At 33.9% G+C, this 13,068-nt stretch overlaps 1 protein-coding gene across 1 annotated transcript in view; it reads left to right on the top strand.

Moving 5' to 3' along the window:
- The window catches only part of LOC106458083, a 67,029-nt gene that overhangs the window by 7,632 nt on the left and 46,329 nt on the right, over positions 1–13,068 (top strand). Inside the window, exons 4-5 of the mRNA XM_022384209.1 lie at positions 2,306–2,390; positions 4,905–5,168. Of these exons, the coding sequence (XP_022239917.1) occupies positions 2,306–2,390; positions 4,905–5,168 (349 nt within the window). The remainder of the gene's footprint in view (positions 1–2,305; positions 2,391–4,904; positions 5,169–13,068) is intronic.

Raw genomic sequence — 13,068 nt, 5'->3', positions numbered from 1 at the left:
GGTTATATTAAGTGTGAATGATTAGATAACCCTATACCGTGCATTACTGACATCGTTATGTTAAGTGTGAATGATTAGATAACCCTATACCGTACATTATTAACATGGTTATGTTAAGTGTGGATGATTGGATAACTCTATACCGTGCATTATTGACATCGTTATGTTAAGCTGCCTGATTGAACTTAATTCCCCGAGAAACCCCAGGATGACTCATTTTTACAGTTAGCTGTTGCCCACCGCCTCCTCTGTCCTCATACAAAGGAGAAGAGCACAATGTTTTGGCAGGAAGTGACCTTTTATATAAGAAGTCAATTAGTATTAGGGATCGTTCACAAAGTTAGTGTACACTTCATAAGTAAAGATTAAGTTATTCAGCAGTTTGACTTACATACACGATACATATGAAAAATGACACGCTAGAAATTTCAATTGTAAAAAACGTAGTGACTGGTAAAAGTTAGTAAAGATATTTTAGTTGTGTTGCTTTTATTATTCATTAGTTTCTTTTTTTTTCCAAAATAAATGAGATTTCAAACTTTCTTATTTTTTCATTTAACCAGGTCTTTCGGTGGGTCATTGTTAAAGCTGCAACGCTAAATTCCGGGTTTCTATGTCATTGTTAAAGCTGCAACGCTAAATTCCGGGTTTCTATTTATCGTTCATTACCTATTGTGGCTAAGTCTGAAGTTTTATAACGCTAAAAATCTGGTTTCGATACCGGCGGTGAGCACAACACAGCCCATAATGTATCTTTATGTTAAACAAACCCAAATTACTGTTTAGGTTACTATTTTTATATCGAAAATTACTCGTGGAGCTATGAAATATAAAAATCGTTGTGTCAGTTAGTGTAAAATGACGATCCTCCTGTATCAGAGTTGAATACTTTAAATAAGATTATAGAATATATTTTATTTACATGATATATGATATGCGCAGCTTTATCTAGGAAACACTTTACAAATTTAAATATTTATTTTAAGAACACCCATACCAGAAGTAGTAACGTGACATGGATTAAGTATATTCATTGATACTGTTAAAATATACTTTTATTTTAAGAGCACCCATACCGGAAGTAGTAACATGACATGGATTAAGTATATTCATTGATACTGTTAAAATATACTTTATTTTAAGAGCACCCATACCAGAAGTAGTAACGTGACATGGATTAAGTATATTCATTGATACTGTTAAAATATACTTTCATTTTAAGAGCACCCATACCGGAAGTAGTAACGTGACATGGATTAAGTATATTCATTGATACTGTTAAAATATACTTTCATTTTAAGAGCACCCATACCGGAAGTAGTAACGTGACATGGATTAAGTATATTCATTGATACTGTTAAAATACACTTCGTGTGTGCTGTTAACGATTAATATTTTTTGACCAAAGAAGAATAAAATAAATTTTCACAGACTGTCTTATGTTTTTACCGTGTTCACGGAAACTAAATAAATAGCGCCTTTATATGCTTGCTGTGACATTTTGACGCCCGTGGGTTATCGTTGTCGTTATATTTGTCAAATCCGTTCCGCTTCGGTGGAGCGTGCTCCATTTCCACCGCATTGTTCGTGACAAAGAAAGGCAGAATGAGAGTGAGATCACCATTTATTGCGTAAGCTACTATCTTGTGTAAGTAAACAACGTAATATATGTTTATCTGTTATTTTACTGTTAGTATTATACGGTGACTGTCGCTCTCGTGCAAGCAAAACAATACTGTTTTTGTACTTCGAGGACGTGAAATATAGTATCTTAGCTCAAATGAATACTTCTTTTACATTATGCGAACACATGATTTACTTTGCTACTCCGAATTTTTTTCCCCTTCAGAAGTTGACATGCACGTGGTATCGTTGTGAAACTTATAAATTCTTCGTTAGTTTTTTCTTTTCTTTCACTATTAAGATTACGAATAAACTACTGCTAGTCCACTTGGTAGTGTAAGTTTCCATTAAAAATGAAACATTAGTGCTAACTTTTGTAGCGTGAGAAATGCTGGGTGAATAAATACATTTTGTTAACTAGCCCTCTCTGTTAACCGCACTATAAATTAGTTAAGCCTAATTGACGTGTCACAATAACACATAACGCCAAATATATCATTAGGAAGAAGTACTGCTTGTTATGAAGTTAAGTGTAAGGAACATCGGTTGGGGTTGAGAGATAGCTGACCAAAAGCTGTACACTTTCTGACCTCTCACAACCCCTACAGATGTTTCTTACACCTAACTTCATAATATTTTCCATTGAACAATAATATATGATTCCTTTTGTTTCTGTTTATAGGACCATAGATGAGACCAGCAGATTTCCCAAGTTAGACGAATGTGCACATTTTCACTACGATAATGTAGAACTTGGCCCTCTAGTGGTAAGCATGAAAATATATTTATTGTTTTGTCAGTTAATAGATTTACAAACTATCACTGGCAGACAGATGAATTACTTTTCGTAAAACGAGTTTAATTAATTCTTATCTTTATAATGTACTCATTATTTTCTTTTTCCACGATATTCTTATGATTATTCTATATTCACCAGACATTTTGGTGCCCATAGCTCATAATCATGTTCACATAATGTTAGTATCATTGAAGAACATTTTAAATGTTGTTTAATATTTAAGTCTGGATTGTGTAATCCCAAAATTTGCCGGTTACTGCTATAATATACTGAAAAGGAACCATGATACAGCTGTGTTTCTTATTGGCAAACTTTTATGCATGCATTTAAGTATGATGTGATGTTTTGGCTTACATCAGTATAGAAATCAGTGAATCATCTGCCTTTTACAATTACATCATTATGTAGAATTTGGGGTTTCATCCTAGTAGTACGTATAAAATTGAGTGACTATGATCATTTAACATGTTACAGTTTAAATAGCACAGTGTGTAGCTTGGAGCTAAAACAAACAGTAATATATATATAAAATTGAATGACTATGATCATTTAACATGTTACAGTGTAGATAGCACAGTGTGTAGCTTGTAGCTAAAACAAACAAGAGTATGTATAAAATTGAGTGACTATGATCATTTAATATGTTACAGTTTAGATAGCACAGTGTGTAGCTTGTATCTAAAACAAACAAGAGTATGTATAAAATTGAGTGACTGATCATTTAACATGTTACAGTGTAGATAGCACAGTGTGTAGCTTGGAGCTAAAACAAACAAGTAGTGTGTATAAAATTGAGTAACTATGATCATTTAACATGTTACAGTGTAGATATCACAGTGTGTAGCTTGTAGCTATAACAAAACAATTAGTATGTATAAAATTGAGTGACTATGATCATTTAACATGTTACAGTGTAGATAGCACAGTGTGTAGCTTGGAGCTAAAACAAAACAATTAGTATGTATAAAATTGAATGACTATGATCATTTAACATGTTACAGTGTAGATAGCACAGTGTGTAGCTTGTAGCTATAACAAAACAAGAGTATGTATAAAATTGAGTAACTATGATCATTTAACGTGTTACAGTGTAGATAGCACAGTGTGTAGCTTGTAGCTAAAACAAAACAAGAGTATGTATAAAATTGAATGACTATGCCATTTAACATGTTACAGTGTAGATAGCACAGTGTGTAGCTAAAACAAACAAGTAGTATGTATGAAACTGAATGACTATGAACATTTTATTTTAAAAATATTTTGTAGACCTGTAATGCTGATCTTTAAGTTATAATTTAGCTGAGTTTTAATCATTACATCAAAACCAGTACCCAACTGATGGTTTTGTAATTTATTTATTCTTTATAATGGAAAATTACAAAAGAGTTAACGTTTTTTTCCCACCAGAAGAAACCTGAAAGTATGAATTGTTAAGCCTGTATTTTTTTTCTCCATTTTTTTAACCATTATGTTAATTAACAATACCCACTTTAAATTCATTACCTAACTTAAATTCTCATATTCCCTATATACGTATGACTTCAGTTAGTCTTAAGTTCATATAAAGAAAAAAAAACCATCAATGACTTCTCAGATAACTTACCTCTGGTGGTTTTTATACCAATTGCTTTGGCCTGGCATGGCCAGGTGGTTAGGGCGCTCGACTCGGAATCTGAGGGTCGCAGGTTCGAATCCCCATCCCACCAAATATGCTCGCCCTTTCAGCCGTGGGGGCGTTATAATGTGACGGTCAATCCCACTATTCGTTGGTAAAAGAGTAGCCCAAGAGTTGGCGGTGGGTGGTGATGACTAGCTGCCTTCCCTCTAGTCTTACACTGATAAATTATGGATGGCTAGTGCAGATAGCCCTCATGTAGCTTTGCACGAAATTCAAAACAAACAAACCAATCGCTTTGGGTTGGGTCTACATTTTATATAAATTTGTGTTTTTTGCTTGTTTCACTGCCCAAAAATGTTTTGGGTGAAAATACTTAATTATTTTGTATCTATCATATGGGACTGTAGTAGTAATTTATGAAATTAATTGCAATAGTAATGTTTGTTTTTTTTGTATGTGTGTGTGAGTATGTGTTGTGTGACTCATGTTATTAGTGACTCCGGTAATCAAGAGAGTCATTTATCCACAAATGATTTAGAAAACATGTTTATAGAGCATCAGTAATTCTAAATTTCAGTAGTGTGGTGAAGTCTTCATCAAATTAAAAACAATTATTGTAACATTTTATATAAGTATAGTGTAGTTATGATTGATTTTTTTTTATATTATTAACATACCGTTTTTAAGACTGTTGTTCAGTTGATCCTAATCATTTTAAAGCCACACCACCATAAGAACATTGTAAAATTGATGTAATTGTAAATTTGGTTTAGGATATTATAATGTTTAATTTTTGTAAAGTTTTTATGCAGAAAAGAAAATTATACATATTATATTAATGTTATTTTTCTCATTGTGATTAAGATACACTTATGTGATGAACGACCCGATTTCACCAAGATTCCACCAACACTAGCCAATGGAACTGACAAAGAGAATGAAAGTAGCAAGATGTGGTTTTGTGTGGAAGTAGCATGCAACGGCCGCTCCTGGACTGTAAGGAGAACTTATGAAAATTTCCAAATGCTTGACAAACAACTGCACCGATGTGTGTATGATCGAAAATTTAGTTTTCTTACAGAACTTCCAACAGTGGATAGGCTTCCAGATGACATAGAGAAACGACAGGTATGTCAACAAAAAACTTGAAAGATGTATATTTGAAGAAAAGGAAACTGTGCCTGTATATGTTCTTGTTTGGATGTTTCTTCGTATGAATAATCTTCAGATTTCTAAAATGGTTCTGTTCATTGGCATTATTGTTCAGTAGCTATTATTAATCATTATTTTCAAATGTAGCATGTTTCTCTGCGTTAAGTTGTCTATGTTGTTTCTAAAATGAGTTTATTCATTGGCATTATTGTTCATTAGTATTTACTTATCTTTATTGATGTTTTTCTCATTTGAGTTAAACATTGTTTTTATTAATAAGATTGTTTTATAGCCATTTAAAACAGCTGTCTTATGTTTTTATTATGTAACGTATTATTCTTTCTCTGCTATGAAAAACAATTACTATTTTCCCCAGCAATTACTTACTAGAGCATGGTATCAGATTTTCCAGTATCTTAGAAATATTAGTAATGTGAAAAATAAAATTTTTATGAGTTTCTAGATATGTTTCGATAGCACAATGCGACTTAAACATAAATAATTTAATTAATTTATATTTAATATTAAGTAGTTCCATTACAGTTTGAGTTCTTTGGCCAAGGCAAAATTACAAAATGCTGACTATAGTATAACCTATAAAAAAAAAATTACTGTATTATTATTTCCTTCACTTTTTTGGGGGATCTGTCTTTCTTCATTGTCGTGGTTAGGAGCCTATACAATCACTTAAAGTCTTAAGTATTAATTAGTTACTAATATGTTTATTAATTGCTAGCTATTAGTTTTATCATATGTTTTGGCTGCTAATCTGCTGCCATTTTCAGGGATGTTCTCAGAAGGACTGTTTATGTGATGGTAGTGCCTGAGACTCAATTCTGAGTCATCTTTATAAAGAGGTTGGTGTGGTATTCCCTCTTGTGAGGTCTTCTCTGTTAGAATTTAAACCTAATAACTATATCAGTGCTCTTAGTAGGGGCATCCAGGTTTTACTGATGTCTGTTCTAAGTTAACTGAGTGTGTTGTCAGTTAGGTGGATGTAGAAAGCCTCTTAGATCCTCCTTTTTTACTCGTGTGTAATTCATACCCCATCATTCTAGTATTATTACAGCCTATCATACTGTTTTCTATGGCATGATGGGCTATTGCACAAAAAATAAGAATTGGCAAACTGCCATTGGATAAAGTACTTAAAACAGAATGGTATATCAAATAGCATGTATGTGACTGGAATGTATTTTCTAACATAACTACTCATTGTTTAAATGACTATATGGAGAACCAGGACAAACTGTTACTGAAGTTGTGATAGTGACCACCAAGTGGTGTAGGGATAATGGTGTAAGAGTAAGTAACATTATAACTTATTGTCTTAAGTATGAGAGATTGCATGAAAAGTTGTTTAATTATTCGATGTCTTGTCACTACAGACCTTTTTTTGTGGTTACAACATCCCAACATCATGCACATTTTACTATTAATCAATTTCATACTTCCATAATGACACTAATAGTGACCTAATGTTTATGGTAAAAAGTATAAAAATCAGTGACAGAAGTGAAAAGATGGTTTAGTATTACTTTGAAAAGCTTTAGTAGTTGGAAAAAGTTATCATTGTTGATTGTGACAGAAATGTTTGTAAATATGACATAAATAAACTCAAATAACAAAGTTTGACTTGGTAAAAAGAAAGACATCTACGACTTAGCTTCACGCAACAGTTTGTAAACTACGGTTGCATTAGATCAGACAAAACATAAGGCATAAAAAATGCTTCAATATGGAAATCAGCAAGTAACATGACTACCACGGTCAGAACTACATATTGATATCGTTGAAGCATTTCATAGGTAGTGTGATGCCACTAAAAATTGATCATTCTTGTTAATGGTACAGCCATTTCCAAAGCATAGTATTCATATACTCAGATCACATAGTTGTGTTCAGATTGAGGATTTATAAGATGATGATATACCTTGTACTTGATGTCATTGGAAAACTAAGGAATATGGCTGAATGTGGGGAACCAGAACCATCCAGAAAGAACCCTACAACAAATTGCACCACAGCCATAGTAAGAACAATGCGACATCTTGTAACAGGTGAGAATCCAAGAACACAAAAGTTGTTGGCAAAAGCTGTCCACCTATCCCATGCAAAATTATGCAAAATAATTAAGAAGGATTTCCATTTAAAAGAGTGACACAAGTCACGTGTACATAAGTTGCTTCCATGACACATCGGTTCAACCATTGCTTACCTCAAGGAGTTAGAGAATGAAACTGGTATTCATGTTGTTCCATAGAACAGTGTTTCTCCATCATCGGTACATGGACCCGTGCCAATTCGTCACAGCTACCTTGCCGGTCAGTGGGAATTCACAAAAACTGACAGAATATATATACGTGTGCTTGTGTGTGTAAATCGTGATGGTTTTGCCATCATAGTTACATTTTAGTGATCCGCAACAGTTTAGGATGGCAGCTAGCCAGCCCCTGGTATTAAAAAGGTTGAGAAACGTTTTCGTAGAAGACATACTGGTCAAGTCGCCAAATACAGTGCCTATTGATTTATGTGCAATCAGATTATTCTAACTAGTGCTGAAAAGCTGATCTTCCTACACTAGATAGATTTAGAAAGGCTGCAGGGAGGAGGGTGAAGTTTTGACGTGATAGATGTTTTTTTACATTTGAAAAACTGTAGGGTTATTGTCAAGATGCATAATCGTCAAACATAGCATGACAGGACATAGTGACATCTAAAGATGTTTTAAAAGACTGAAATTGCCATAACGTAGTCAGCCTCTGTATTATGGATTCCACACAAACCAGTTTTCTCTACAGTCTCTGAAAAATACTACTAAACAACCTGGCTACTAAGATGAATGACTAATAAAAGGTTTACAGCATTGATAGAGAGTTTCTTCTATGTTCTGACTATTTCACAAGTGAGGCTAATTATTACACATAAGGATATTTTAATGCTTACAGACTTTAATAAATGTAAATATTTTATAGTTGGATCGGTTTTAGCCTTGACAGTATTCGATAATTTATCATTACATACTCCTGTTTATTATATTTTAGCTTGAAAGTACGACTCGGGTATCGATGGTCCAAGGTAAACAAGATATTTGCATCAAATTTGGTATAATTAAAACTAGAGAAACAACAATTTTGTCCATAGCTACATTCAAAATTATTATTTCTGTGAAAAGTATGATAGTTTCAAAGCAAATTACTTTCATCTCCAGCTGTTGGAATGCAGTACTTGCTAAAGATATTTTATTACATAGATGGCATTGCAGGGATCAGGCTTTAACTATTACTGAATGTTTAAATCTCTTTGATTTTATTTAAAAGTATACTTAGGTATAAACTATGTTGGGCAAGCACTTTTAATACAAGATTGGGTAATTTGTAAATTGTATAAAGGTTCACTTGGCATTTCCAATATCCCCCCCCCCCTCAATGGCTCAGGCTTACAATGCAAAAGCTTGGGTTTTGATACCCTTGATGGACAGAACACAGATAGCTCATTGTATAGCTTTGTATTTAACAATAAATTAAAAAACTGACATTTCTAATTTTATACTTGAGGTGGATGAATACTTCAACATAAAGTCCAAAATATCGGAATCTTTGGAAACTATTAGACATTTTCTGTCCATAAATAATCTTTATTTTTTTGCTTCAGTGCTAGTAAAATCCTTGAAACAGAACAATGGGACAATGAACAATATTTAACACTTTACTCTTAATAGGCTTGTTAGAAAAGTCTGTTAAAAAAACATTCATTTTTACTTTTTCTCTTTAAGGTAGCACTGACCCTTCAAACTGGGCAAATTTTTATAATTCAAAAATCTTTACCAATTGTCTTATCATAAATCTGATTTCCACTAACAAAAGCATCAATTAAAATTAGTTGCCCATAGCTCATTAACATTGCAGAAAATTTACAAAGTTTTTAATTCAAGCTATGAGGATGTTCACAAAGAGCATGTGTATCAATTTTCACGTTTTTATCATTCCTAAGTAAAGTTATGGTGTTAAAACAGTTTATGTTATGTATTTCTTTTTCCCTGCCGTATTAATTATGAATATGACGTATATGAATGTAAGTGTACTTTCATAGATTGCAACATCATACTTTTGTTTTGTGCTCAACATGAAGGTTATAAGAAGTCTTTAACAATGCTTCCTCAACAAGTAAATTTGCCCAGTTTTAAGGGTTAGTGCTACCTTAAGCTATAGTTGTACGGAAGAAACATTTTTTCCAGAGTTCACTGAAGCGGCTAGATTATAACACGCTCAAACTTACTAGAAATGTATTTAAAGCTACGTGAAATTCTTAAGTGTAATTGATAGAGTGTTGTTAAAACGTGATACTAAAACAGATGTTCTTTTGTTGCTGTTTTTTTTTTTTTCATTATTTGTTCAAGTCCTCGACAGTGTCTATTTTCTCACCATGGCTAATGAAACATTGATGTCTTAGTTCACAACATTAATCATATATAGGAGGTCAAACATATAAAAACCCTATGATGTATTAGGTTATACTCATTGATGTTATACAGATGTACCAACGAAGTACTGAAGAAAACTTGTTGTTGTTTTAGTTTAAGTATTTATACGTGCTATAAGTTTCATATTAAATCGTGATTGTTTTCCTTCTATACACGGAAAATACATGGTTCTATCGGTGTGTTTGTCTGTAGGGGCATCCAACACTGTATTATTAGCGCATTGAATAAGCGGGTTAGTATTTTATGTTATAGTATAGATTCTGTTAATCGGATTCTTTGCTGTTAAAGTAACTTAGTAAATAACAGCATTACCGTTTGCAAAAATAAGGATTTAAAACTACCAACCCAACTTTCCAGGGCGCTCTACTTCTGTGCAGCGAATCATTTCTACGAGTCCCTCGATGGTGGGGCAGCGTTAAATTTACGAACTTACAGTGCTAAAACTCGGGGTTCGATTCCCCGCGATGGACACAGTGGTTTTTGCACTAAAGCAAACAAACAAATATTTTTGTGAATTCAGCGCCAAGCTGGCAAGTCGCGTTAAGGCGTACATGGCCAGGTGGTTAGGGCGCTCGACTCGCAACCTGGGGATCGTGGGGTCGAATCTCCGTCCCACCAAATATCCTCGCCCTTTCAGCCGTGGGGGGCATTATAATGTGACGGTCATTCCCACTATTCGTTGATAAAAGAGTAGTCCAAGAGTTGGCGGTGGGTGGTGTTAACTAGCTGCCTTCCCTCTAGTCTTTCACTGCTAAATTAGGGCCTGCTTTGCACGTAATTCAAACCAAAAAACAAGTCGCATTGAAACCCCGTGTAAGAATCTTGATACAGTTCTGCAATTGTTTGTAGCCACCATCAGTCAGACGGATACTTTTATTTGATAAACAGGTTAAACACACATACCAAACGGAAACATCCTTAGTAAACAGTATAAAACAAAATAATCAGAAGTGCCTTATATAAGCCGCCATGATAGTTTTGAATAGAGTGAAGTGTTTTTCCTGCTGCGTACGAAACGTATCCGCTACCGTAGAAAGCGAGAAAAACGCGTCGTTCAGTACTTCATCCTAACATAGTGTGGTTTGCATATTGTTTTACATTCTTCTTTGCTTTCACTCTTAAGTTCTTAGAAGTACGTAGCATCCAACGAAACAATCCCGTGGAAATATTAAATATCTCCAAACAATAACTGTTGTATCATTCTCTCTCCAGTAGCCCCATAAGAAAAAGAAGAACAAAACACTTCTGATCGTTTCGGTAAAAGTAACTCAAAGCAATCCAACAAAAGATATTCAAATGTTGGATCTACGTCAATACAATTTATCAAAAAGTTCTCTGAAGACGACATCATATTAATGCTGGACGATTCAAAATTTGGTTAAGATATGATGCAGATAATAATACATTTTCTTGCAAGGTCTGTGTGAAAACCAAGAATCAGGATATTTTTATTGCAGGAAAAAATGCCAGATTTAGATGAAGTTCATTGAACATTGTTTTTTTTATTTTATTTTTAATTTGGCCGTCAGTGAATTTTATACAACATTTTGATAATTATTATTATTGGGATTATGAAATCTTTTGACAACTTAACATTTCTTTAGCAAAATGTATTCTTAATGTCGGTTTATTATTCATGCCTTTCCAGTTACTTCAATTAAAGACGTGTCATGGTGCAGTAATTCATAGGTTTGACATTGATGAAAACTGTTTACTGTCGGTACTTTTGTTGTTTTAGCTTGAAGGTTCACAATAGGCTATCTGTCCACCACAGGAATCAAACCTCAGAATTTAGCTTGTAAGCTAGTAAACTTACAGACTGACTCACAGGTGCAGTAATTCATAGGTTTGACATTGATGAAAACAATTGACTGTCAGTACTTTTGTTGTTTTAGCATGAAGGTGCACAATAGGCTATCTGTCCACCACAGGAATCAAACCTCAGAATTTAGCTGGTAAACTTACAGACTGACTCACAGGGAGAGAAGGGGGAGCGACTATTTGTGAAACATTAAATAACATAACAAAAACTGTATTAAAAGTTTTCAGACTGACCATCCTAGGATCAGTACTCAAAAAAAGATGCTTGGCTGTCTCATTTGGCAGGTGTTAAAAGAAATACCTCAAGTGTGCTCTTATAGCATTGGTAAGTGGTAAGTGACAAAACCCCTTACCCTTGAAATAAACTAAGTTGATGTTAACGTTGCATTCATGATTTAATGGTTATGTGTTACTGCATTAGCACAGGAATCTACTGTGCAACATACTGAGGTCAATTTCGAACCCCTCCTCTAAATAAAACTTGTGAGGATAGTAACTTCCAAGGGCTTGTTTAAGTAATCCAGAAACACAAAAGTCAGTGAGAGATGCCTGTAAGTAGCACAGCATGAATTCCCTGTGTGTGCTTGTAACTTGCAGAGGAACTGGAATATTAACTTGAACATGTTGTTGGATGCTCTGTCTGAATGAAGCTGTACAAAGATGATGTTATTTAGAGTTCACCTTACCATTTTTGTGACACATCAGATGTTTATCTGACCTTTGTAGCCCTAACCAGGAACAACTACCTCAATTACCTTGGGAAAATATTCACATAATTGTGGCATTTTTGAAATGCTATTTGCAGAGCCTTAAATATATGTGTTCTTCATCCAGTGTGATGACATACTTCCATTTGTCACATGCAAGATACAGCTGTACAACATAGAGCAGCTGGACTTTCATTCGACTGTGTGACTCAGAAGAAGCTTATGAACATGGCTCAGATGGCACTTTTGTCAACCTAAATCCATGTGAATTCATCTTGCACCACCAAGGAAGGTTATTATTGCAATGTGCAGCTGTATTCTGAAGTTGCTTGAGGTAGCAAGTTCTTTTACTTTCCCTACTTCCTCCAGTGTACAACTGATAGTTGTGTAGTATTGCTCTTTTTCAATACCAGAATCACACCACCATCCTTTTCCTTTCCCAGTGGGATTCAACATTACAGGTAATATTTCCTTCAGAACACCAAAATTTTGTACCTTTGTACTCTTTTTCTAATTGCAGAATAAGAGATTTTATGTTGTAAAGTTTTGTAATATAACTTTTCTAGAAGGAGTCAGTTGTCATCTGTACACTTCAAATGAATTGTAGCAAGAGAGACAGAGCTTTTAAAACTGTGTAGCTGCTGATTATGAGGATGGTTAGGTGCAAAATGATCGGATATGCATTTGTATCATGTATGTAGAACATATAAATAATAAAATCATAAATAATATTCAACGTTAAACTGGTACACAATTAAAAACATTTTATTTAGGCCTATCTGTAGAGTCGTCAACTTTTTGAAGGCCATAGATAGGCCTAAATAAAATGTTTTTAATTGTGTACCAGTTTAACGTTGAATATTAT

This window comes from Limulus polyphemus, unplaced genomic scaffold, assembly GCF_000517525.1.
Source record: "Limulus polyphemus unplaced genomic scaffold, Limulus_polyphemus-2.1.2 Scaffold414, whole genome shotgun sequence".
Taxonomy (NCBI): domain Eukaryota; kingdom Metazoa; phylum Arthropoda; class Merostomata; order Xiphosura; family Limulidae; genus Limulus; species Limulus polyphemus.
This window is presented reverse-complemented; position numbering and strand designations above follow the sequence as displayed.